The sequence below is a fragment of the Rhodnius prolixus genome, unplaced genomic scaffold (genome assembly GCF_049639745.1).
Source record: "Rhodnius prolixus isolate KJV_2025 unplaced genomic scaffold, Rpr scaffold_6, whole genome shotgun sequence".
Lineage (NCBI taxonomy): Eukaryota > Metazoa > Arthropoda > Insecta > Hemiptera > Reduviidae > Rhodnius > Rhodnius prolixus.
The window spans coordinates 25888957-25911609 of NW_027411634.1; the positions used below are offsets into that span (position 1 = coordinate 25888957).

Consider the following 22653-nt stretch of genomic DNA (forward strand, 5'->3'; position numbering starts at 1 on the left):
TGTTGTTCTTGTTGTTACCTTTTTTGTAAACAACGTAGCGCCTAAACGCGTGAACCGATTTTCATGAATGAGGTGTCATTCGATTCGGAATTTTATGTAGATGTGCCTTTTGGGGGTCTCGACGCTGTACATAGAATGGGGGAGGAGTTAGCCCCCTTTATGTAAAGCCCCCTCCAAAATTATTATTACTAATTACTCTGTAAATCTTGGCCCGATTTTATTAAAATTTGGTAGGATGATAGGGTTAGGGCTCCCCTACGTAAAATTCAAGCGGCGATCAGCTCTTACACTCGTTAAGGGGAAGTATAGCAATCGTTTCAAATTATCGACACGTGAACCGATTTTCATGAATGAAATGTCATTCGAATCGAAATTTTGTACAGATTTGCACTTTAAAAGTCTCGACGCCGTGCCTCGTAAGGAGGGGAGTTCGCCCCACCCAAATAAGGCCCTTTCTAAAACTATTACCTTAACAAAAACTTACAGTTTAAAATGTTAAGTATAAGGGTTGATTAAACGCCAAAAGGTACACAAATCAGCGAGTACCCAACATTTCATTAATACTTCATTAATATTTAAGTAATTCTACTGCATTAATTTTCATTAATAAGTTATTTTTTAGAATTTATTAGATATCACAGACCCTTATGCTGGCCATTTTCGTCTACAAAATATATGTTCAAGTAGCACTGTAGATTGACTGTAATATCTAGTTATTTATAATAATCAAACTTTTAATTACAGGTATAAACTATATATTTGCATTAGATAATACTAATAATACAATATTATTCTAATAATATACATTATATAAAATATGACGGCTCAATTAGTTATTGTTTGATAAATTCAACGTTTAGAGTAAATAGAACAAAATGTAATGTACAGTCATATCTCATCTAGTATTCTCTTTACTGTTAACTCAACCAATCAACAGTCAACATATAAAGCTAAGTTTGGATAGCTGTCCATCACTTGCAACAAATCACTCAACCAAAACTTCCACATCAACCTAACAAACGTCATCTTTATTACCTTTAGCTAATAATTAACAATACTTTCTCAACTATTTCCTAACATATTATTATAGTTAATTGGAAATAGTAATTTTACAAAATTTACAGACCAGTTTAATAGCTGATGCATTTTAATTATTAATCTTTGTAAGAGAAATTTATTAATTAGTTATGAAAGAAAATAAATAATGATTTATAATATCAAGAATATTAAGGCAGCTTAATAAGCAGCTTATTCTGTATTAGTTTTAATTCAATAATATTTAATTTTTAAACACCCTGTCTAACTAGGTTTTAAAAGATTCCCTTATGGTTGAGTAAATGTTTAACTGCCTTGACCTAGGTGTGCAAGACGGTGGAAAGGGTCAGTGGGCCAATAACCTTCTAACATTTATTTACAAAATATACTTACAGATAAATTACATCATGTCCTAACAATTTTTGTGTAACAAGGAACCTTTTTGTTGACGAAAAAAATTGTGAATTATCCAATTTGAGGAGGTTAAGTTAAATAACTAATTTTTACAGCATTTTTTTATTTCATGTATTTATTTTTACTGGCCTAGAAAGAGAAAAATTAAGGGCCAGCAGCTGGATTCGAACCTGAGATCTACGCGAGGGAGTCCAATAATCTTTTCTCTCTGTATCCCGGTATCAATTTTATCTTCGGTAAAAATAGGTTTACAAAATAAAAATAATTAAATAGAAAATATGGCCTGAAATTAGATCAGATTAGATTAGATTAAATTAGGGTGGCCTCAAGGCCTGCGCCACCGCGACCCCTATGGATCTATTGTGGCTCCCCGGCTATAGAGCTCACCCTCCAGACCCGTCCGTTTAATCAGACTCTTAATTCTGGAGAGTGGCTCCTGAGTAAAGCTCTCAGGCCTTGGTTTTTCCTGCCCGAGAAGTAACATCCTTAGCCATACGAGCCCCTCACACTGACACAACAAGTGCAGTGCCGTTTCCTCCTCTTCCTGACAGAACCTACAAAGGCTATCTTCTGCCAGGCCCATGCGATGCATGTGTTTTCTGAGCCTGCAGTGGCCCGTTAATAGGCCTACAATTATCCTTATAGCCCCACGGCCTTGACGGATGAATTCTGCGGTCAGCCTCGGCGAATAGCCGCTGATGAACTCCTTCGCCTGTCTCATCCCAGTGGTGGCAAGCCACCACTCCTGAGCCCTACTCTGCACCCATACATTGATGGCCGCAGACTTAACACATTTGGAAACCCCAAAGCAGGGTTCCGGGCCAACGAAGTGTCCCGCAGAGCCTTCCCGGGCCAATAAATCTGCCACTTCGTTTCCCTTGCGTCCTGAACGAGCAGGTACCCAAACTAGAAATACCATATTCTGGTCACTAATTTCCTTCAGGGCACCCAGACAGTCCCAAACCAGCCTTGAATTGACCTGGTAGGAACTAATTGCCCGTAGAGCAGCCTGACTATCCGAGAAAATTACGACCTTAGAGTTAATAATTCCTCGCCCTTTAATCTAAACAGAACAGAACCCTTTAGCACAGAACCTAATTGCAGCTAGCTCAGCCTGAAAAACTGTAGCTAGTTTTCCTAGGCTAACCGAAAAACTACATTTCGGTTTCGCCCCGTACACTCCCGCTCCTACTCCCTCCTTCATCTTGGAGCCATCTGTGTACCACATTGAATCTCCCACAAGTGGTGGTCCACTTTTCCAAGCCTCCCGGTCCCCAATACAGACTTTGAAAGGCTTGTTATGGCCTGAAATTAGGATCAACTTCCCTTGAATAAGGCCCACACTTCAAAAACTATGAATATCTGAAAAATATTTCATAACAAATAATTGCAACAAATTTAGACTTCTGTTGATTACTATATAACTTTGTTAAAAGCATTTTGTAAATATTAATACTTATGTTTGAAAGGCAGTTTTATTTTTAATAGAAAACTAACAAACTCCTCTCAATGAATATGCCAAGCATATTGCTGGTGCTCCTATGAACGAAATGAATAAATGAAGCATAAAATGTTACAATAACAGTAATTCTGCTATTTTCCTCATTTCTAATGCTGAAACACGACCTTAGGGAGTTCTGCACTCGAAACAATAGAATGCTGGGCACTTATTCAAATGACAAATTTTTGTTATTCTCATTAAATGATTCAAGTGGTAGAAAAAAGTTTTATTCATACTGGTTAACGATTCGAATGGATTGATGGAAACAGTACTTTTTACAATATCCTCTTCCTTTCTCTCTTCCAGTCTCTCTTGTGATTAAGAAGAGAAAACTTTTATAATTTTAAATTCAACACCTAACTAAATTGCTATAAGTTCGCAGAAAAAATCTAATTTATACTCAAAACACTTTAGCCAGATAAATGCTCCATCTTTTGTTATTACAACCAAATTAAATTAAATAAACAATAAGAATAAACTTGAAGAAACTTTAAAAATAATTTTTAGTTACAATTACCGTTCTGGTATGATCCTTGGGAGATAACGTTTCTCGCATGCTAAGCGACATCAACAATTCTTGGGCTAATTTCTGTTTGCCGAATGCAACTGCACCGCTAGTAACCATGATACATTCTCGGCCTCCAACATGACATTCCGCTACCTGCAAAATTTAATTTTTATAGTTTTAGGTTAGTGTTAATATTTTCTTATAAAGAGATGTGTTTATTAGAATTAAATCTTTTCATACAAATTGATACTTAATAATGAAAACAAATAAATGCTGGAGTTGGTGACCCTACATGAGCAAGTGTAACAGCAGTACAATGTCTATATCTGCCTTGAGGAATTAGTGGCAACTACGAGGTACTTTCTTTTTTTTGGCGCATTAACAGCTGAGGTTATTAGCGCCCACTATCTGGTTTCTTCCTCATTCCTTGTGCCACACGAGCTGGGATGGCACTACGAGGTACTTATCTTACATTTCAATGTTTATATAATCACGCCTTTATTGTGAATATGAATAAAATAAGTACATTTTTCCTAAATGAATACTAAAACTTCTAAATAACGCATTAAAGACAATATACAGTGGAACCTCGCATAACGAGCACCTCTCTTAACGAGTAATTCGCATAACGAGTAAAACAAATTGATTCTTATAGCGAGCGATGTTTCGCATAACGATAGTTTTCCAATGACATTTCGCTGAGTGCGCAGTTTTCGCTGACTCATCGAAAACTGCGCATTCTTCGATTAGTCATTCCTGTTTACGCATATGCGTTTCATATTCTCCACGTATCTAATGCATTGATACAGTCGAAACCGAACTTCACCGAATGAGTGGTGTATAGGGGAAGTCCATATAGTGATATTTGTGTTTAAATATTATTGTGTTTATTTTGTTATCCCTCTAACAAAATGGCTTCGAAGCCATTCTTCTTCGCATTCTTTTCGAAAAGAATTAAAATAACGTTAGAATTGAAACGTAAAATCATTGAGAAACGAGAAAATGGTGTGTGTGGCTGATCTAGCAATTATCCCCTTTTATTTTAATTTATATAAAAAAATTGTTTCTCTTAACGAGTATTTCGCATAACGAGTAAGGTTCTGGAACGAATTATGCTCGTTAAGCGAGGTTCGACTGTATAAGAAATTACTTAGTTCGAAATAATGCAACGGTTATCTTCACTTGTAAAACATTCAGAATGAGTTTTATATTTAAAACTTAATGTCTTGAATGTCAATTTAGTTAGGTTACAGCTGTATTTTGAGCTGCTAAATAACTGAACAATATAAATTGAGTAATCAGAAACATTATACTGTAACCCTTCGACAACCAAGCAATTTTAGTGCCTCCCTTCACTATTTGAGGTATTGTCTACACCCCCCCCCCCGCACGATATTTAGTCAGATTAATAATTGTTAATTTTCCTCTAACTGTCTAGTTAACATGGGAACACCTAGAGATAGTAAAAATACAAATACTTATTTTGTTTAAGGCGAATAATCACTTATACTGTACCTACTAAAAGCAGTATCCATCGCACCCCACATTCGGATACTGAAATGTAAACTCATGGAAATTTAATATGAATAAAAAAAAATAATTCTAAAAACCATGAAGGAGAAATGGAGAAATACTAAAATTAAAACGAAAAATAAGGTTGTAATAGAAATGTAGCAATATAAAGTAGCTCCAGGCAAAACTCGCTTGATTATTTAATTCCAATTTTCTTAATTTTCAACTCCAGTTTTCTTAATGTGGTTGGCTATATTTGCTTAAAAGCAAATAAATGTAAGTCTAGTAACTTTGAAACCTAGCTGTTCTTTTCAAACCTAGATTTTCCAAACCAATTAGTCTTAACAGTCAACTTGTAGTGGGAATAGCACAAGCGCTATCAACAGGAACAGTTACTTTTGAACAGATTTATTTATTTATTTACAATTCTTATGATTCAATACTAATAACTATAATAATAATTATAATAATAGTATGATTCAAATTACTAAATTAAACTGCAAATTGCTATATCTTTGATGAAGCATACGTGTTTCATTTTTATTTTTATCAGAATAAGGTTTCGGCTACCTTTGGTTTTTAGAATAAATTAAATATGAGATAGCGAACTACTAGTGAGTAATTTTATACAAAGTGAAACTAATGTATATCATTTGTCCTATGAAAAGTATTAAACAAAAGAGAAATGGTGTAAATATATAACTTGTATTCGCTAGGTTCATGTGAAATTGTTTTATTCTCTTTGTTTACATCTTACATAGATTACAAAAACATTATTATAGTTACAACACTTATCTTGACACGAGGCTGGGGTTTTTATTTAATTTAAAAAATATGAAGACAGTTATGGATGAAATAGCAATGAATGGAAAGTGAAATAAGTTACCATATCACTATATGGTCTCATATTAAGTGGTAATAGTTTTCTCTTTTTGATCGTAAATCTCTCACTTTAAATGCATTACTGTGCAGAATCCTACAATATAGACTTCTTCATTTAAAGTTTTACTTACATCGAATTTTTTTTTTTTTTTTAAATGGTAGTTTTTCTAGATGAAACATTATGCAAATATGTATTTGGCCATAACAGTCATAAGAAAAATTTGCTTCGAACTTCAAATATTTAAAGGATATCTATATTACCTTCCATTCTGTTTCAAACAGCCTGTAAGATCAAATACTGACAGGTCATTTAGTTTAATTATTTATGTATACGCTTCCCAAACACAGGAATAGAAGAAAGAGCAAAGTTAAATTAAGAAGAAATATTTAATTGAAAAAAGTACTTTGTTAAAAACAATGTGTAATTTGACAGATAAAAGATCTAATTTAACTGAGAAATATTTGACAGAAAAATAACATTAATTTGTAAGGGAAAATGTATTAAGTTACTGAGAGAGAAAAAAAAATCAAAGTTAATCTTAATTAATTTAAAAAAATATATCGCTTCAAAGTTTCAAAACTTAAAGACCCTTGTTCGTTTTTTTTTTTGCATTTGTTTTGTTTTTCACTAAGACAATTAATAAATATAAATAAATATCTTTGTCAATAGACAAAGATAAACTAGAAAGAAAAATTAATTTTTTTGACATTATTGTAACTAAATAAATAGATGTGCACAATATGAGCATGCGTCATAGCATATTCGATGCATGCTGGTATTCAAGCCACGCTATTATCACGTGTCAACTCAACAGATAATAACTGCAATTCTAGCTATGTAAACAGCGTATTTAAATTACTTGATGCTGTGAGTCAAAATTTATGTTAAATAGTCGATTATCAAGGCACTCGATAGCCGAGCGGTTAGAGGCGAGGCCCGCAAATCTAATACGTATTTTATGTTTCCACGGTTATAAAGCATAATTTTTGTCAACAGCATTAAATAAATATAAATAATATAGAACATATGCACTGTATTGAACGTAAGTAATATATATTGCAATGAGGAATGTAAGAAACTTGAGGATTTAGTGGCAGTTGATATGATGCCTTTGATCATCTTAACAAATCGCCTCGTCCCAAAAATGAGCTAAAGGAAAGAAGGTAAATTGCCAATATGCGGAATGGGGCAAGGTGTAGGTGAACATCAGCAAAAGACCGCCAATTTATGACAAGCCCGGTGGCTAAAATTAGATATGACAGGGAAAATTATAATAATAATAAACCAATATAACTAGTATAATTGCAGGTAGTAAATTAAGAGATAATTCGGGCCGCGAGGTCACAATAGTACCAGCTAGAAGACGAGAATAAGGAAAAATTACAATAATTTATTTTATTTTAATTATAATATATACGATGTGGATAGCCGTATACCTGAGTTTAATATTTTTAGATAACCAAAAAAATATTGAAACTGAAAAGTAATTAGAGACAGAGAAAATAAAAAATTATGGAAAAATAAACCATAATTTTACAAAACGTATGAAAACCTATAGAACATTATTCTTCAAGCGTGGCGAAATCAGTGAAATACAGGAAACCAGCCAGTAATATATATGAATATTTCGCCGCTGGAAAGTAAGCTTTTGCTAAGTGCACACGTTCAAGCTCAACGTAGTGCATTCTTCAGGAAAATAGAGCTAATATTACAGCATATAAGCATTAGAGTTTCGCAGTTCTCTCTTCTAACAAAGAGTGGTAGTTTAAGGAGAGCAGTTCAACTCTCAAGTTCCGCAATCAGTGAAGAATTAGAAGTTTTAAATCACTGAACAGTTTTTATTCAATGGTCAATAGCCTGTATAAAAAATCACGCTTCGATTCCTGAGTTCGCTCTTGGACCGTCAAGTAACTTAGTATTAAATTAGGTTACAAATTATTACCAAGAATCAAAGTGGATTATTGTTTATTCCAGGACATCTGTATTCTAGAGGAACACTGCCTAGTTGCTACTTACCATAAAATGGTTCAAATCTCGCTAGGAGTTCTAGTAATTTCTTTAAATTGCAAAGCACAACTACTTGTGAATTAATTCAAAATTAGTGTTCTATTCAACTCACCAACTACACAAAAGTATAATTTACCTGCTCTACAATTGAAGCTAGTCTTCCTAGAGCCAATCCATGTTCATCTTCTCGGGTAATGACAGCACTACCTAGTTTTACCACTAATCTTCTTGCATATTTAAATTGCCCACGATCTGTGAAGGTGGCGTTACGTCTTTCAGCAACTGGAATCCGTCTTTCCATTTGTCCTTCCTGTGAACCCCAATCAAAACAAATTAAAACAATGGTGCAGGTTAAGTAGGTAAATCAGATGAAGCGCCATACTTTAGAGCGGGCGTTACTTTTCTTATAACAGTATAATTACTATTTTGGCATAATTCTCTATATATAAAATGGACAGCAATGATAGAACAATTGTTTTCACAAATTAGTTCCTTTACATTAACAATTCAGATGGGATGTGATTTTACTGTTTATAATGCATAAACAAAAATTAAAATGCAGTTTTTTTTTTATCCTGGTAGGAAGCGAAACTTTACGTGTAAAAACTTTGTTTTGACTTAGGGTAACATTAAAAGCTTCTTTTCAACAATTTGTTATTAAGGGGGAATAGTTTCATTTTATATAACTTTAGAGTCGCAACCGTGTAATTTATTCTTGATTATGTAATTAAATTTGTTCTTTTAAAACTTCTAAAACTTGAAGAGAGAATATTAATTATGGTAATCATCTAGTGGTCATTTTTTTGTTAATTCTAATACATTTTGTAATAAACATTGATTATTAACCTGATTATACAAGAGGCTGGAGAAGCAAATTTACTGCATAATATTTATACATTTTGTCAAAGAATTTTTTCATTAAAAAAAATATATTTTCAAATAAAAGTGGAATTATTTTAAAGAATACATTTTTTCAAATCAGCAATGTTGTGCGTTTATTATTTATTTGTTAATAAATTGTTACCAAACTTGGTTAAGAAATGTTAAAATAAATTGAATTGGTATTAGAACTGAAAATATATCTCTCAACGATCCTCAATCCACATTACTACTTCTCAGTAGCTTTAAACTTTATTTTTATTAAAATCTTTATTGAAGATGTTATAGAGGAGTAAAAAACGCGAATGTTTTATTAGTCTCCTGATTTTTGCCCTCTTCATTAATGATCGTGAGGAGAATATCTTGATGGAAACGCTTGGATTGATTGATTGGATTAATGAATGCAGAAGATATTTTGAGAGATAGTGTCTTCCTACAATGAAATCAAGTAAAAAAGAGTAAAGTAATGCCTACGTATGTTTTCAGGCGGGCTTTACATTCAACTACCGATTAGGTATCGCGGACGGAGGCGACTAACAAACATACTTAACTGTAAATTTCTTCTATTAACCATTACTGGATATCCAACCTAATACCACAATTTGCGGGCCTCGGCTCTTATCGATAAGCTACCGTGGTGCCTTTCTACAATGGAAATTTTTTAAACAAATAGATTTCTGTAAATGTATTGGCCTCAAAATCAACTTGAATGCGTCTGCTGAAGGTAGACAGTGGAGAAGAAATGGTAGCTGTGCAAGTAGAGAACGTTACTATAACAATACCAAAAAACGTATTAGTTCGTAAAATATCTGGAAATTACACTAAACACTATCTTATCTCTTAAGCAATAATTTTGACAAAAAGTCCCTCTATCTAAATTTATAATTAATAATATGTGGTCCACATACAGAGAAAGAAAGAAATAAGAAATACGTTTATTAATGTCCTGGGACATTAGTCCCTTAAGGACAACAAAAAGTATATACATAAATTTAATAAACTAAAATTTCTCTTCTGAGTTGCTGCCAAATTAATATTTACAATGTATACAGAGTAAAACAAAAAGATAAAAAATAAAACTAATAAAAATAAAACAGAGATAAGTTGAGATATGAGATAAACAGAGATTAATTGGACACCAGACAGCATCAAAGCATCTTGAGTTAATAAAGTTTTAGGGTAAAATTAAAGTTCGATTAAAGTCCTCTGAAAATTTTCGGAGGTGGCCGAAAGGCTAGCTTTCGGATTCTAAATACTATCAAACCAAACAGTAAAATCACATATTAAGGATTCAAAGGGAAGGGATTAACTGTGAGGTTGGCATACTGGACTTCCACGCGGAGGACCCGGGTTCGAATCCAGCTGCTGACCCTTAGTTAGATTTTCTCTTCCTAGGAGCTTCTTACAGTTCACTGTCCGGTGATGGACAGTGTTGTATGTAAAGAGAGAACACCGTCCGGAGGCCGGCAGTGCACTGAAAAAAGCTCCGGGCGGAAAAATATTATATTAAGGATTCAAATTGGCTAGGAATCGGTCCAAATAAAAAACAACAACGCGTCTATTGCAATATATTTGTCGAAACGTTGGCAAAAAAGACGAGTTGTTGTTTTTTATTTGGACCGATTCCTCGTCAATTTGAATCCTTAATATAATATTTTTCCGGTCATTAAAACCAATATATATTCAATAAAATTACAACTATGCTAGTGCAGGAGGCTTCGAAAAGCGCATCCTTAGTTTCAATTCTAGATCGTTCAGGCTAAGTTTACTAATAGAGCGCTTAAAGTGCCTTGTTTTTTTCTTCTTTGTATTTGTAAGTAAAAATATCGGTTAACAAAAGTCTAATTGTATAAGCAACGCTTTCTTCTTTTTCGGAAAACATTTCGGGTAGTTTCAGCATTCAGTCCAGTACCCAGATACATTTTAGCTTTGGAGTCCACGTTTAAATAAATCCACAAAAAAAATTAAATTATCAGTCGTATACCAGAAAATCGAATCCAACGAAAATTCTATTTGAATACCATATTAACTACCTATAACATAAATTACTAGCAATTGACATCTGAAAACCACAACATTTGCTACGCTAGTAATGAACAAGCTCCACAAACACAATTTATGTGTACAGGAAACATTGGCTATTTAACAAAATAATAAATTCAAGAGTAGCAAACGTAAATAAGGCTAAACTGTGTGCAACGAAATATTGTAAATAATAATATTTTAAACTGAACATGCACAAATGGAAGTGAACTGATTTTTATTAAACATTTAAAAATCTTCAAGTTTCAACAAATAATGTTAATTACCAAATGAGTAACTCATTTTAGTGATTTACTCCAGATTGGTCAATCAAACGAACATAGATCTACCACCAGACTAGATTGGAAACAAGGAAGGAGAATGAACCATGACTTTCGACTAGTATAATACAATCGATATCGAATCTCGAGCTAATTATTATAGTTCAACCCACAATGGAGGACGGTTTAATAATTCAAGTGTAAAAACAGTTGTGTACCCTACTGAATGTGTGATCTGTTGAGTAAAATTCAACTATCTAACTTACAAGTTAGTTGTTTATTTACCAAAGTTAGTAAAGGTTTAGGTAAAGTTAGAGAAGGTCAACATATACACCAAGGTTGCGGTCAATTAAAGTCGTAAAATTATTTAAATAAAGTAATGAATAACTGTTCTTTATAAAAACAAATAAAAGTAATATGAGATAGAATATTTTATTTAAAAAAAATAAAAATAAATAAACAAAAAACTGAGCAAATATATCTGCCGTTCTAGAGTAGATAAAATATCAGTTTGTCCTTGAGTTGAGGCCACAACTGGATAATAAATTCAGTTATGACATTGCAAACTATCTGTTAATAGAAGATAATTTTTTTTTAATTCTGTTGATAATGTTTTGAGATCTGCAGAAACAAAAATTGGAAATTTTAGACAAATGTATTTTCTTATCTAACCCCCAAAATTAAATATACTTTTTTTTTACATGTATTAAGCTTTGTGTATTCAGAATAAATAGAAGTAAATTTGAATATTTATTTTGGTAATTAAAACTATGTCACAGTTCCCCAAATAAAATTTTTATGGAAATAATATTTATACATATTTGAAAAAATAAATAAATAAACTATTGCGTTTAGTTTAGAAATTATAATGAACACACACACTATCATCACGATTTGCGAAGTGAAATTTTATTATAAAATTGAAAATGAACGAAAAATCACTAAATTTTAAGTACAACGGCAGTTCAATATTTTTCAAATTGAGGATTTCACTAACATTTAGAATTTCTATACTTTAGTAGAAAATAACTCTAAACTGCTTCTATTGTTATTAATATGATCACGTTCTGAATGAATCAAGGAAAACGAATTGCAATTAGACCAAGAGATTCTGGATTTTAAGACTAAAAAAGTACCATAAGCAGCATAAAGCATCAACGAAGACGAAGAAGTGTCAATGCAAAATTTAAATTCTGCTAATTTGAAAAGTTTAAAAAAAAAAATAAACTCCTTATATTTCAAAATAAAAATAATACCTGATCACTGTTAAACTTAAAAAATGCATCCTTCCACCCCATGATACACTTAAAAACTCAAAATGACACAGCTGAAGTTGTGACAGCTCTACTCTGACGCTAGCTCATAACAAAGACTAGCATAAAGCTACATCAACTGTTTATTACTCATCTCCCATTCCTTAGTATGCGCAATTTAAATACCTCATTACTTATGCAGTTGGCTGTTTACTAACTAGTACAAGTACTATCACTTAAAGACACAATTGCAGTATAAAATAATTATATTTTTCATTAAGTAAAGTAATGCCTGTTTTTTCAGGCGGCCTTTACGTCCAACTACCAATTAGGTGTCGTGGACGGAGGTGACTAGCAAACATACTTTACTGTAAATTTCTTTTATTAATCATTGAATAAAATCAAAGGCCTAGAGACCGGGAATCAAACCCAGTACCACAACACATATTAGCTTTGCTGGTCTCGCCTCTAACCGCTCAGCTACTGTGGCGTGGTGCCTTTATCTTTTTATTTATTTATTTTTCTTTACCTTACACCTTAGACCTAAATCTACCCTAACGTTCCATAACAAACTCTTACTTTACAAGGCACTACTTAGACCCAACATGGATTTACTATACAAAATTGTGGGGCTCCGCCAAACCATCTTACATTTAACCTACCAAATCCTTTCATACCAAAGTCCTTTGCAGAATTTTAAACACATCTTACTATGTATCCGATAGAACCCACCATCATGGTGTTATAGTTCCCTCTGTCAATCTAGCAGAACAACCGAACCCTATCGCCCAATCTTTTATCCACACACTCCCATTAAGATAATCCTCCATGTCGTTGAAAATGACGTTGTCCCCGCGATCTCCTCGCTTCACAAACCTCTTTGTTTAACCTAGAGATAGCCAGCGCTGGCTGATATATCTCACCACGTCTTTGCGGTTATTACACTTAACTAGCTCGGTGCTACAATATAAGCAATATATCTTAGTATAAACACATTTGCTGATGTATGTAATTTAAAGTCGCCAAAATGAACATAAAAAAATAAGATTTTAAAACATTTTGTAATGATGGCAAATAATCTTTTATTCGACGTTAAAGAAAAATCAATTGTAAACATTCACATTATTTTTTTTTTCTAAAACAATCAACATTCTAACTTCGAATTTCATTATTACCACTTCATATTTACATTATGTAGTCGGCATTACCATTCTTTGCACTGGTATTACACTACATAGAAAAACCCACCTTCTAAGTCCAATTGCAGATCAGTTGTCATGAACAGACGATGATATACTTTACTAAAGTTGGTTTTCATTTAACATATTCAGTAAAATCCAAGGCTTAGACAGAAAATCTATTAACAAAATACATTTTAGCTTTGCGGACCTCGTCTCTAACCGGTTTGCTATCATAAAGTTCATTAAATCATAAATCTTGAACGGAATTAGCTAGAAGATTAAATCAAATTTTTCAATCCTGTATTTCCTACTTTTAAAATATCCTTATGATTTTAAGTAAAGTAATCGCATATTTGTTTAGGTGGAACTTAACGACCAACTACTAACAGATCAACTACCAATTAGGTACCGACACTGGGTGCAGGCAGAATCAGCTACTTTACTATTAACATTTTTTCTTTAAAAAAAATAAATAAATAAATGATGATAACAATTATAGCTACATGCGGGATTCGAACTGGGGATCTCCTACTTACAAATCTACGCTTTATAACCACCTAAAACAACCCTGCTCCTTATTTTTATGAATTTTAACCGCCATTTTATTTATTATTAGTGTTGTTTTATTTCTAACCAGTTTCAAATTTTCATTTACATCATCAAAGGGGTGATTCACCAGTTTGGTGTACAGAATTTTACTTCCGCCCATTTTGTGAAAACTAGATAAAAATCCGAAATCGGTAAGAAATAGAAAATACATGCTAGCAACGATATTATCCAGCAGTAAGACGTCACCAAATTTTAATGTAAAATATTCATTTGGAATAATTTATACCTTATTTTTATTTTCCGATTAATATGTAAACAAGTTTACAACTTTCAAGGATAGCGTGTCAGCTGGCAAGATCATGGGAATGGCATCATCTAACTGGTTGTAAAATAAACACGTGTTCTTTAAGCACCATCAATAATAATTAATAAGTTCACTTTAAAACTCACTGATCACTCATAAACTATTTTGTGCACAGCAAAACTTGTATTGGACAGCTTTAAGAGGAGCTAACATGTCATTCATAATTCATAGAGATGTTTTTTTTTTTTTAAATATATAATCAACTTTAGAGAAATTTATTAGCACATTTTTGTACAAATTGCCGAAAAGCCTCGAAAAACCTGTTCAGCACGACTTAAAAATAGACAGATCCTTTAAATGATTAATTATTCTTAATTTTCATTGCAAAAATTATCTCTCTATCACAAGATAATAAAAACCACAATAATTATATCTCCATCAGAAGTGTTCCAACAATTGTAAAGATTCTCTACTTTAATTATTTTATCGAAGTACACATTTTAAAGCCCAGCTGAGTACACGAAATGGTGTCTGCTTCGAGATTGAGTTTCAACCATACCTTAAAACAGAAAATTGCTAATCATTTTGAAATTGTTACGCACCAGTTTTAGGAATCAAAGATAAATTGAATACTGACAAATGTAAATATTTAATAAAAATAATATTCACTTTTATTAATACATTAAAAAAACTAAAATAAATTAAGTTGATGTTTATCTCTAAGTAAGGGCCTAGAGAAATATTTAAATTTCAACCCAAGGTGTTAACATATTAATGAAAACTACCATGTTTGGTATAAACAATGGATATTTACCAAATGAATGCAGATGTGGATTATTTATTCAAAAACCAGAACTGACACACTCACTACAAAAGTAAACTTAACTAGATATTAAAGAAGGCTGTCATTTCAACAGCCAACAATTCTGCCCCACTAAATATCGTTCGCGTGACCTTCCTTGATTAATAATTTTATGTTGGATTCCAGTGCTCTTTCAGATGTTAATCTATTTCGAGCTCAAAGCGGTTTATGCAGATAATTTTATATTTTCATTATATTTATTTAAAAGAGATTTATTGAGTTAACCCTTCATTGCGTTAAGAGTTTCTCCCTTTAATAATATTCAATGTTTTTCCATCAGTCGCTTTTTTTATTATCTCATTAGGTCATCCCAAACTAGCTATTGCAATGCAATAAAACAGGACACGTAGCATGATACCGATTCTCTCCAGGAATGATAGAATTTTCAGAGGTTTTCTGAAGATTATTATTATTATTCAAGACGGGTGTCTAGACGCAGTGGTTCCCAACATTTGTTCCGAGAATCCGCCTCTTGTGACCCGCGAAAAAACAGCAATAATAATAACAACAATAGGTACTGCAAACATAGAAAAAAAATGGTTATTGATAGTTATTCATTGCTTTCAAATAAATAAACAAATAAAAGAGATATTCTCGTATGATATGCAGAAGTTGGATAACTAAATGGAACAACTAAACTATAAAATTTATTATAAAAGAAGCAATAATTTGCTGTTTATTAATAACAACGTTCAAAAAAGTGACTAAGAAAATATTAATTTGATTGATTAAAAATATAAATATTATTTCATAAAAAAAAGTAAATAAAAGAGATAAAAGAAGATAACAAATAACCCAGCTTTTATTACAATAAATGAGACAATTGCGACTACTGCATAAAGCAACATATCTAATGATAATAAATGTTTTTTATTGAACACCTAGCAAATAAATACAAATATTAAGGCAACTAATTTGATAGTTAGATATTTGGCCTGCCGGAAAAATAAACATTTCTTATTAAAGAAAGAAATATTGCTGTTAGTGCAAGAATACTAGTGCCATCTGGTTGCACATTCTAACAACAAATTTTTTCTTTCAATGCAGCCTCACACCTTTCATGATATTGCAAAGAAATCTGTAAGCTTTTTTGTAATAAGCGTAATATTACAATGTGAGCTTCAAATTGTTATTTCAATGAATAGGATTATTACGAATCTTTGAAAAGAATAATAAATTAAACAGTATGTTTTGTCGCATTTTAATTTTTTTTTAAAAGTAACTATAATAGGCTGGAAGTAACACGATTTATTTTATTTTATGTTTACATAAGTATAATTAAAAGGAAAGAAACAGAACGCTGGAAGACAAATTTCATCCAAAGGAGTCCTCGAAGGAATGCTTTGGAAGTGGAATCCTCTTGTTCTATCCTTTTTTCTTTTCAAATATGTGCCGTTTTAGCTATTATTATTAACAATGTAGATATAGGCAAGTTGAGAAATGAAGAGTTACAGTAGGCCAAATGCGCCCGTCTGAACAGGGGACAATCAATACTATATTTAGCGCAACAGTTATCTGTTTACAAAATTATCTTTCTTTTGTCCTCCGCAATATTCTCTGGCAATATCTCATCTGTTTACAAAAAATGTGATGTAGGATGATTTGCTATTTGCATTCAATTTATAAGTTTTTAAGCTAAGGTAATGATGCTAGTTCCAAAATAATAATAATAATAATAAATTTAACCTTGAAATGCAATAACTTCAGCGTTACAAGATCGTTCCATGAACCTGCTTTTACTCTACTTAGTCCCATAGAAACTGACAGCAGCGACACTATAACATTGACAACTATTGACTATTGAACGACAAACCCTCAGGAATCAGTTAGCATTTGTTTTTAACGACAAGCTCATTTATTGGTTTTTCAATACCATACTAATGAATCCAATTTGCTCACAGATGATCAGACCTCTACCATAATATGTTTAATATTTCTGTAAATTTAGTTTTCTTTTATTTATTGTTAATGAGTACCAATGATGATTCCTTCGACTTCTTCCTTGTCAATAATTTTTACTGATATATCCATTTCGGATATTTCTCTACCCTCTTCGGATATCTTACAGCATAGATTCAGAAAATATTTCAATATCAATAACTTTTTTCTCTCCAATAATAGGTGAATATGTTAACAAAAAAGTACTTTCTAATTAGAACACATGGACCCCAAGCAATTATTTATATAGAGTTCACATTTGTCAGGACGCCATTCGGGAATCTCAACTTGAAATGAATATATTTCTAATCTTTGCCGAAAAGACCCTTTTCAGACACTAAGGTATAATGAAGCAGACGAGACAAGAGAATACAAACACTAAATAAAGGCAAATACAGGCGCCAGAACAGATCCCTTGGGTTGTGGTTATATTGGTTGACTGGTCAACCCAACCACCACAGAATCTAATCTACATCTAAAATTACGTTCAATTTTTTAGAGTATGGAATTGTGTTTAGAATGCAGATAACAACAGGATATCTTATTTTTAATATTTTCTAGAGATATCAGTTTTCTAATGTCTAAAATTATGTTACAACCATGCAAAATCAGTTCAGCCAAGCGCAGTGTAACTTGGATATTTAAAATCGACAAAGGGTACAGCCAAACCACATTTTTTTTATTTTGTTTTCAAAACAAACTTCAAAGAACTGCTGTGTTTTCCCCAAAAACGAGAAAATTCCGCTCCGTTTGAGACCTTTCATCATAGTGTAAGTTACTGATTTTAATTCATGTAATAAATAATCGATTCAACACGAAATAATCTTCAAACCCGATGCAATAATGTTCCATTATAGGATGGCTACGGTGACCATACGTCCTTTATTTAAGAGGACAGTCTTTTACTTCACAGCTATGACCTATAACTTCATCAATTTTCTAAAAATAGGCCTTTTGTCCTTTATTTTGTAAAGTCGACGCAAAGTTTGAATTTTTTTTTTTAATTACATATTGAACAGTTAGTTTTGTTTACGCCATCACGACCAGTGTTCGTCATCGTGTCATGCCTTCGTAGAATTTTCTTTGCTCCCTGGATCTGATGCCCCCGTCGAACGAATATTTTCATTAGCGAATAATATGTGGACGAATGAAAAAAAAACCGGTTAAAAGTAAGCATGTGCTTACTTTATGCATGTACTTTCGTCAAACAAAACTTTCAAATGAACTGTACGGATTTTTTTGACTTTAAAACGTGAACCAGCGCAATTAAACAAAATTAATTATATGAAAAGTATCAAAATTAATGTTATTTAAATTTGTACAATATGTATGTGTAATAATTAAGATTAAATTAAGGTTATTAAGTTTAAAATTTTAATGTATAAATTGTTGTGAACTTATGAATTTTATAAGGTATTTTTTCATTTTCTTCGATATATCCTTTATTTTCCGAAAAATACTATGGTCACCGAAATTATGGCCCGTTCAGGACAATTTTTTTTTAATTTTAACCTTTTAAATATCAGCGTGTGCTCATATGATCAGATGATCAATTGAGGAAAATAAATGTACATATGTACATTGTTTATTGAGCTTCCATGAAGTAATACTTACTTGTTGCGGCAAATTTGTGGACAACCTGCAATATACATTGCTATTACACATTTGAGGTAAGACATTTTTTGTAGCGTCCCTCTGTTTTATTGTAACGCTTAATATTCTTCTTAGATTTCTCGAACAGTTCAGGATTAACATTTTCGTTGCGCACTATCACTGTAAAAGAAAAGAGGTATTAGTACAAATTGTATTAAGCTTACATGTTAAATGTGCTGCAAAACTTTTTATAATTCTTTAAAAAACTTATTTAGAATTAAAAAATAATGATATAATTAAGTAAAATTTTGTTCCTTATTGTCTTAAAAAAGCCATTCACAAATGTTTTTACAGAATTATTTTGTTAATTGGATTCTTAACCTAATTTTTCATAATTAAAACGTAACTTGTATTATATATTTATTTCAGTTATCTTAGCTGTGTTTTAATTAGTGCGTTTTTTTTAGCAAAGTTTATAATTTTCTTTTTTTTCCATAGAGTATTATGTTTCAAGTTCTATTCAAGAAGCGAAGTGCTCAAAATACCTTAGCAACGGATCTATTTAACATTCCAACAAGATCTTTACTTCGCAATTATCTCTGCTTTTTAGCTTTAATCTATTTTTATATAATTAGTCCTGAATATTTAAGAACTTGATCATTTGCAGTTATTTATTGGGAGAAGAGTTAAAATAGAGAATGCTAGTAGATGTTTTATTTTCATAAGAGTTAATATCTAATTTAAACAAAATTTTAATCATGTATTGACCTATATAGATAAAATTGTAACATTTAAACTACTCGAAACAATTGAACAAAAATTTTTTATTTACGATACTTGGTGATACGGTTAAAATTTCACCATTCTTACGGGTACGGAAAATTTGAGGTTATGTTTGTATCTAAATATACACTACTATAGTACTTGAAGCTTGTCAAATGAGGTTATTGGCGCTAGGAGCTTTTTTCAGTGCACTGCCGGCCTCGGGGAAATGTTCTATCGTTCAGTTTCACTACAGCTTTTCAGCTTCCGGAAGGCTTCATCTAATGCCTCTCTTTAATTTATTTTTTTAAAGCATCGATAATTTTATTAATCAGGTTTACCACTCTTGGACTAATTCGACCATCTTTGTAGCCCACTTTAATGGGTAAGTTGGAGAAGAGGTTTACTAATATCTTAGTTTTAGAAAATTTAATTTTGTTCTTTAATCTCATCAGTCAACCAAAAAATGCTCGATAGTTTTCCTCCATGACATGATGGCACCACAAAATTTTCGTGTTCACTTAAGAACACGTGCCTAAAGAGTAATAGTGTTTTGTTCCTTACCGTTAAAACTTGTGCCTGGTAGATCCATCAAGAAAGATTGTTGTTACAACCGAAATCTTATTTGATGATGCGAGGCAAACTTCTCTGTTTCTTGAATATTTACTAACATATGTAGATTCATGGACTTCAAATGATTTGACCTGTCGACCCAGGGATCGTTCCCAGTTACTTGAAAACAAGTCAATTATCGGAACCCTGATTAGTGAGAAAAAAAAAGTTTTAGCAAGAAAAACAAAATTTCATTGAAATCTGAGAGAAGTTTAACATTAGCCGCATTGTACTCTCAGTAAATTTTCTTTTAAACTTGAATAAAATGCTACAATAAAGCGCATGTGTTAATTTTTTTCAGGAGAAATGATGATGAGCGACATAAAAGATATATTAGAGATTGAAAGACATCAAGGACAAGAAATAAATAAAGAGTCAACAGTTGGACCAGAAAGAAAATGTAGAAAAATTTTAAGGTCGGTCAAATCTTTAAAGAAACCAGAAGGTATGGCTAGAGAAGTGTATGCCCTTCTTTACAACGACAAACAGAATATACCATCACTATTCCCAAGTGATACCGGACGATGTTATAAGAACAATAAAGCAAATCTTGGTATGAAGAAAGTGCGCGCTTGGAAATGGATGCCATTTAAAAACCCAGCCAGAACTGATAACGCTATATTCCATCATTGGCAAAGAGAATGCGATGAAGATAAGCAATATCCTTTTGCTCAGTTTAATAAAAAAGTTCAAATTCCATCTTATTCAGATTCAGAGTATGCTTGCTATTTGGCCAATGATTCATGGTCCAGAGCGGAAACTGATCACCTCTTTGATCTGTGCAATAGATTTGACCTAAGGTTTGGTGTAATGGCAGATCGATGGGATTTAACAAAATTTAATAAAAGGAGTATAGAAGATTTGAAAGAACGGTATTATGAGATATGTTCAATACTTGCAAAAATCAAAACTGCCGAAGGGTTAACAGCTGAAATGAAAAATTATGTCTTCGATGCAGATCATGAAAGAAAGAGAAAGAAACAATTGGCAAAGTTATATAATCGTACAATAGAACAAGTGGAAGAAGAACAGATGCTTCTAAGTGAGTTGCGTAAAATTGAAACTCGTAAAAAAGAACGCGACAAGAAAACTCTAGACTTGCATAAATTAATCAATGCAGCAGATTGCCAAATGGTGGAAATAAAAAGATCTGGAAGAATTCCAAAAAACAAATTAGCGCCAAGTTCCAGGACTAGAGTAGGCAGTGTAAGCAGTGAAATGTGCATTAAATTTCCCGATCTAAAAGGAAGTGGAGTCTACTTAAGATCACTTCGGATGAAATTACCAGCAAATATAGGGCAAAAAAAAATAAAAGCTATAGAACAACTACTTTTTGAAATGAACATTGATTGCAATCAAATGCCGACGGAAGAAATCTGTCAACAATTTAACGAACTACGCTGTGATCTGTTGCTTCTTCACGAGCTAAGAACTGCGTTGGCTACGTGCCACTTTGAACTTCAATCATTAAGACATCAATATGAAGCAAATCATCCCGGAAAGGTATCCATAGCTTATTTATCTAGGTATCTATGGGTAACTATTTGCTTATTCAACTTTTCAATTTTTTCCGTCGTAGCAGACATATTTGCTGACTCGTGGAGTGCGAGACGGAAAAAATAAGCGAAGTTGAAATCTCTCCGCTAAATTAATAAATCTACTTTTGAAGATAGATGAAAATCCACAACCGATCAGGGATTCAATAAATATGCGTGCTATGACAGATGAAATAATCGACTTTATCCAGGACAACGGACCTAACCATATTTTCAAAAATATTCATTCCTTATAACAGGTGTCGCTTTCAGTCATAAGTTTTTTGATAAAATCACCTCATCAAAAGTGCCACTTAACTGATTTTTTTTTGAATGGTAAAACAAGCTTTAATTTTATTTCAAGCTCTAGGTTTATTTTTTAAGCTTGGATTTGGTCAAAGTAAAGCTCACTTACACATGCATTATTGTAAAAGGCTAACAAAGTTAATAGAATAGTAAAGCTTACCTTGACAAATTTACAGGTCTTAGTGGATATGAAAAATAAAATTCAAATTAAAGACCACAATTAATTTAATATCAAATTGAGATGATAGTTATGTTTGACTGAAGCACCGTTCCAATCAAGATTTGTAGTAAATTACTAATTAAATAAAATGCTGAACTCTCTAATAACAATTCTCACTTGTTTCAGACTCTAGTCATTCCATCTACATTATTGGCGAATGTGAGCGGACCAGATGTTATGATGAAAGAACAATTTGAAACTGGCAAGATAGAAATTGCACAATTTTCTGAGTCATTTAATGATATGACTTTACTGTAACGTTTAATTTTAAATAGTTTTAAAATATTAGCAGAAAACAGTTTTAACATTGTTATTTATATATAATAAATCAATGATTTATATGTATTGAATTTCATGCATTTTCAGTGAGATATCTCCTGTCTCTGTCCTCTTACTTTATGGATCTATACTGTCGATAAATATAATTAAAATCAAAATAAATAGCCCAGTTTGATAAGTCAAGCAGGGTCTAAACAGTCTTATTCAAGACTAATTT

General features: G+C 32.1%; 2 protein-coding genes across 7 annotated transcripts in view; one reads left to right on the forward strand and one right to left on the reverse strand.

The window, feature by feature from the left end:
• P5CS (Delta[1]-pyrroline-5-carboxylate synthase) overlaps positions 1-22653 on the reverse strand; it is a 74219-nt gene that overhangs the window by 40763 nt on the left and 10803 nt on the right. For 2 of the 5 annotated variants that reach the window (XM_074142463.1, XM_074142465.1), the window contains exons 2-4: positions 18744-18902; positions 7997-8170; positions 3468-3611 (exon numbers count right to left, since the gene is read on the reverse strand). In XM_074142463.1, the coding sequence (XP_073998564.1) occupies positions 3468-3611; positions 7997-8170; positions 18744-18884 (459 nt within the window). In that variant the 5' untranslated portion in view covers positions 18885-18902. Of the gene's footprint in view, positions 1-3467; positions 3612-7996; positions 8171-12298; positions 12454-15143; positions 15279-18743; positions 18903-20048; positions 20203-22653 lie in introns of those variants that run through there. The other 3 variants (XM_074142464.1, XM_074142467.1, XM_074142466.1) reach the window with 3 other exon arrangements.
• LOC141461411 (DNA methyltransferase 1-associated protein 1-like) lies at positions 18658-22476 on the forward strand. 2 transcript variants are annotated; one of them, XM_074142469.1, is made up of 3 exons: positions 18658-18799; positions 20398-21599; positions 22284-22475. In XM_074142469.1, the coding sequence occupies exons 2-3, from the start codon at positions 20403-20405 to the stop codon at positions 22413-22415; spliced, it is 1329 nt and encodes a 442-aa protein (XP_073998570.1). In that variant the 5' UTR covers positions 18658-18799; positions 20398-20402; the 3' UTR covers positions 22416-22475. The 2 variants fall into 2 exon arrangements, with proteins under 2 accessions (XP_073998570.1, XP_073998569.1); XM_074142468.1 differs by lacking the exon at positions 18658-18799 and adding an exon at positions 19685-19869 and having other exon boundaries at positions 22284-22476.

Excerpts from the sequence above, each read along its gene's own strand:
- LOC141461411 (XM_074142468.1), top strand. Across the intron at positions 21,600-22,283 it reads AAGCAAATCATCCCGGAAAG|ACTCTAGTCATTCCATCTAC; the intron begins GTATCCATAGCT and ends CACTTGTTTCAG.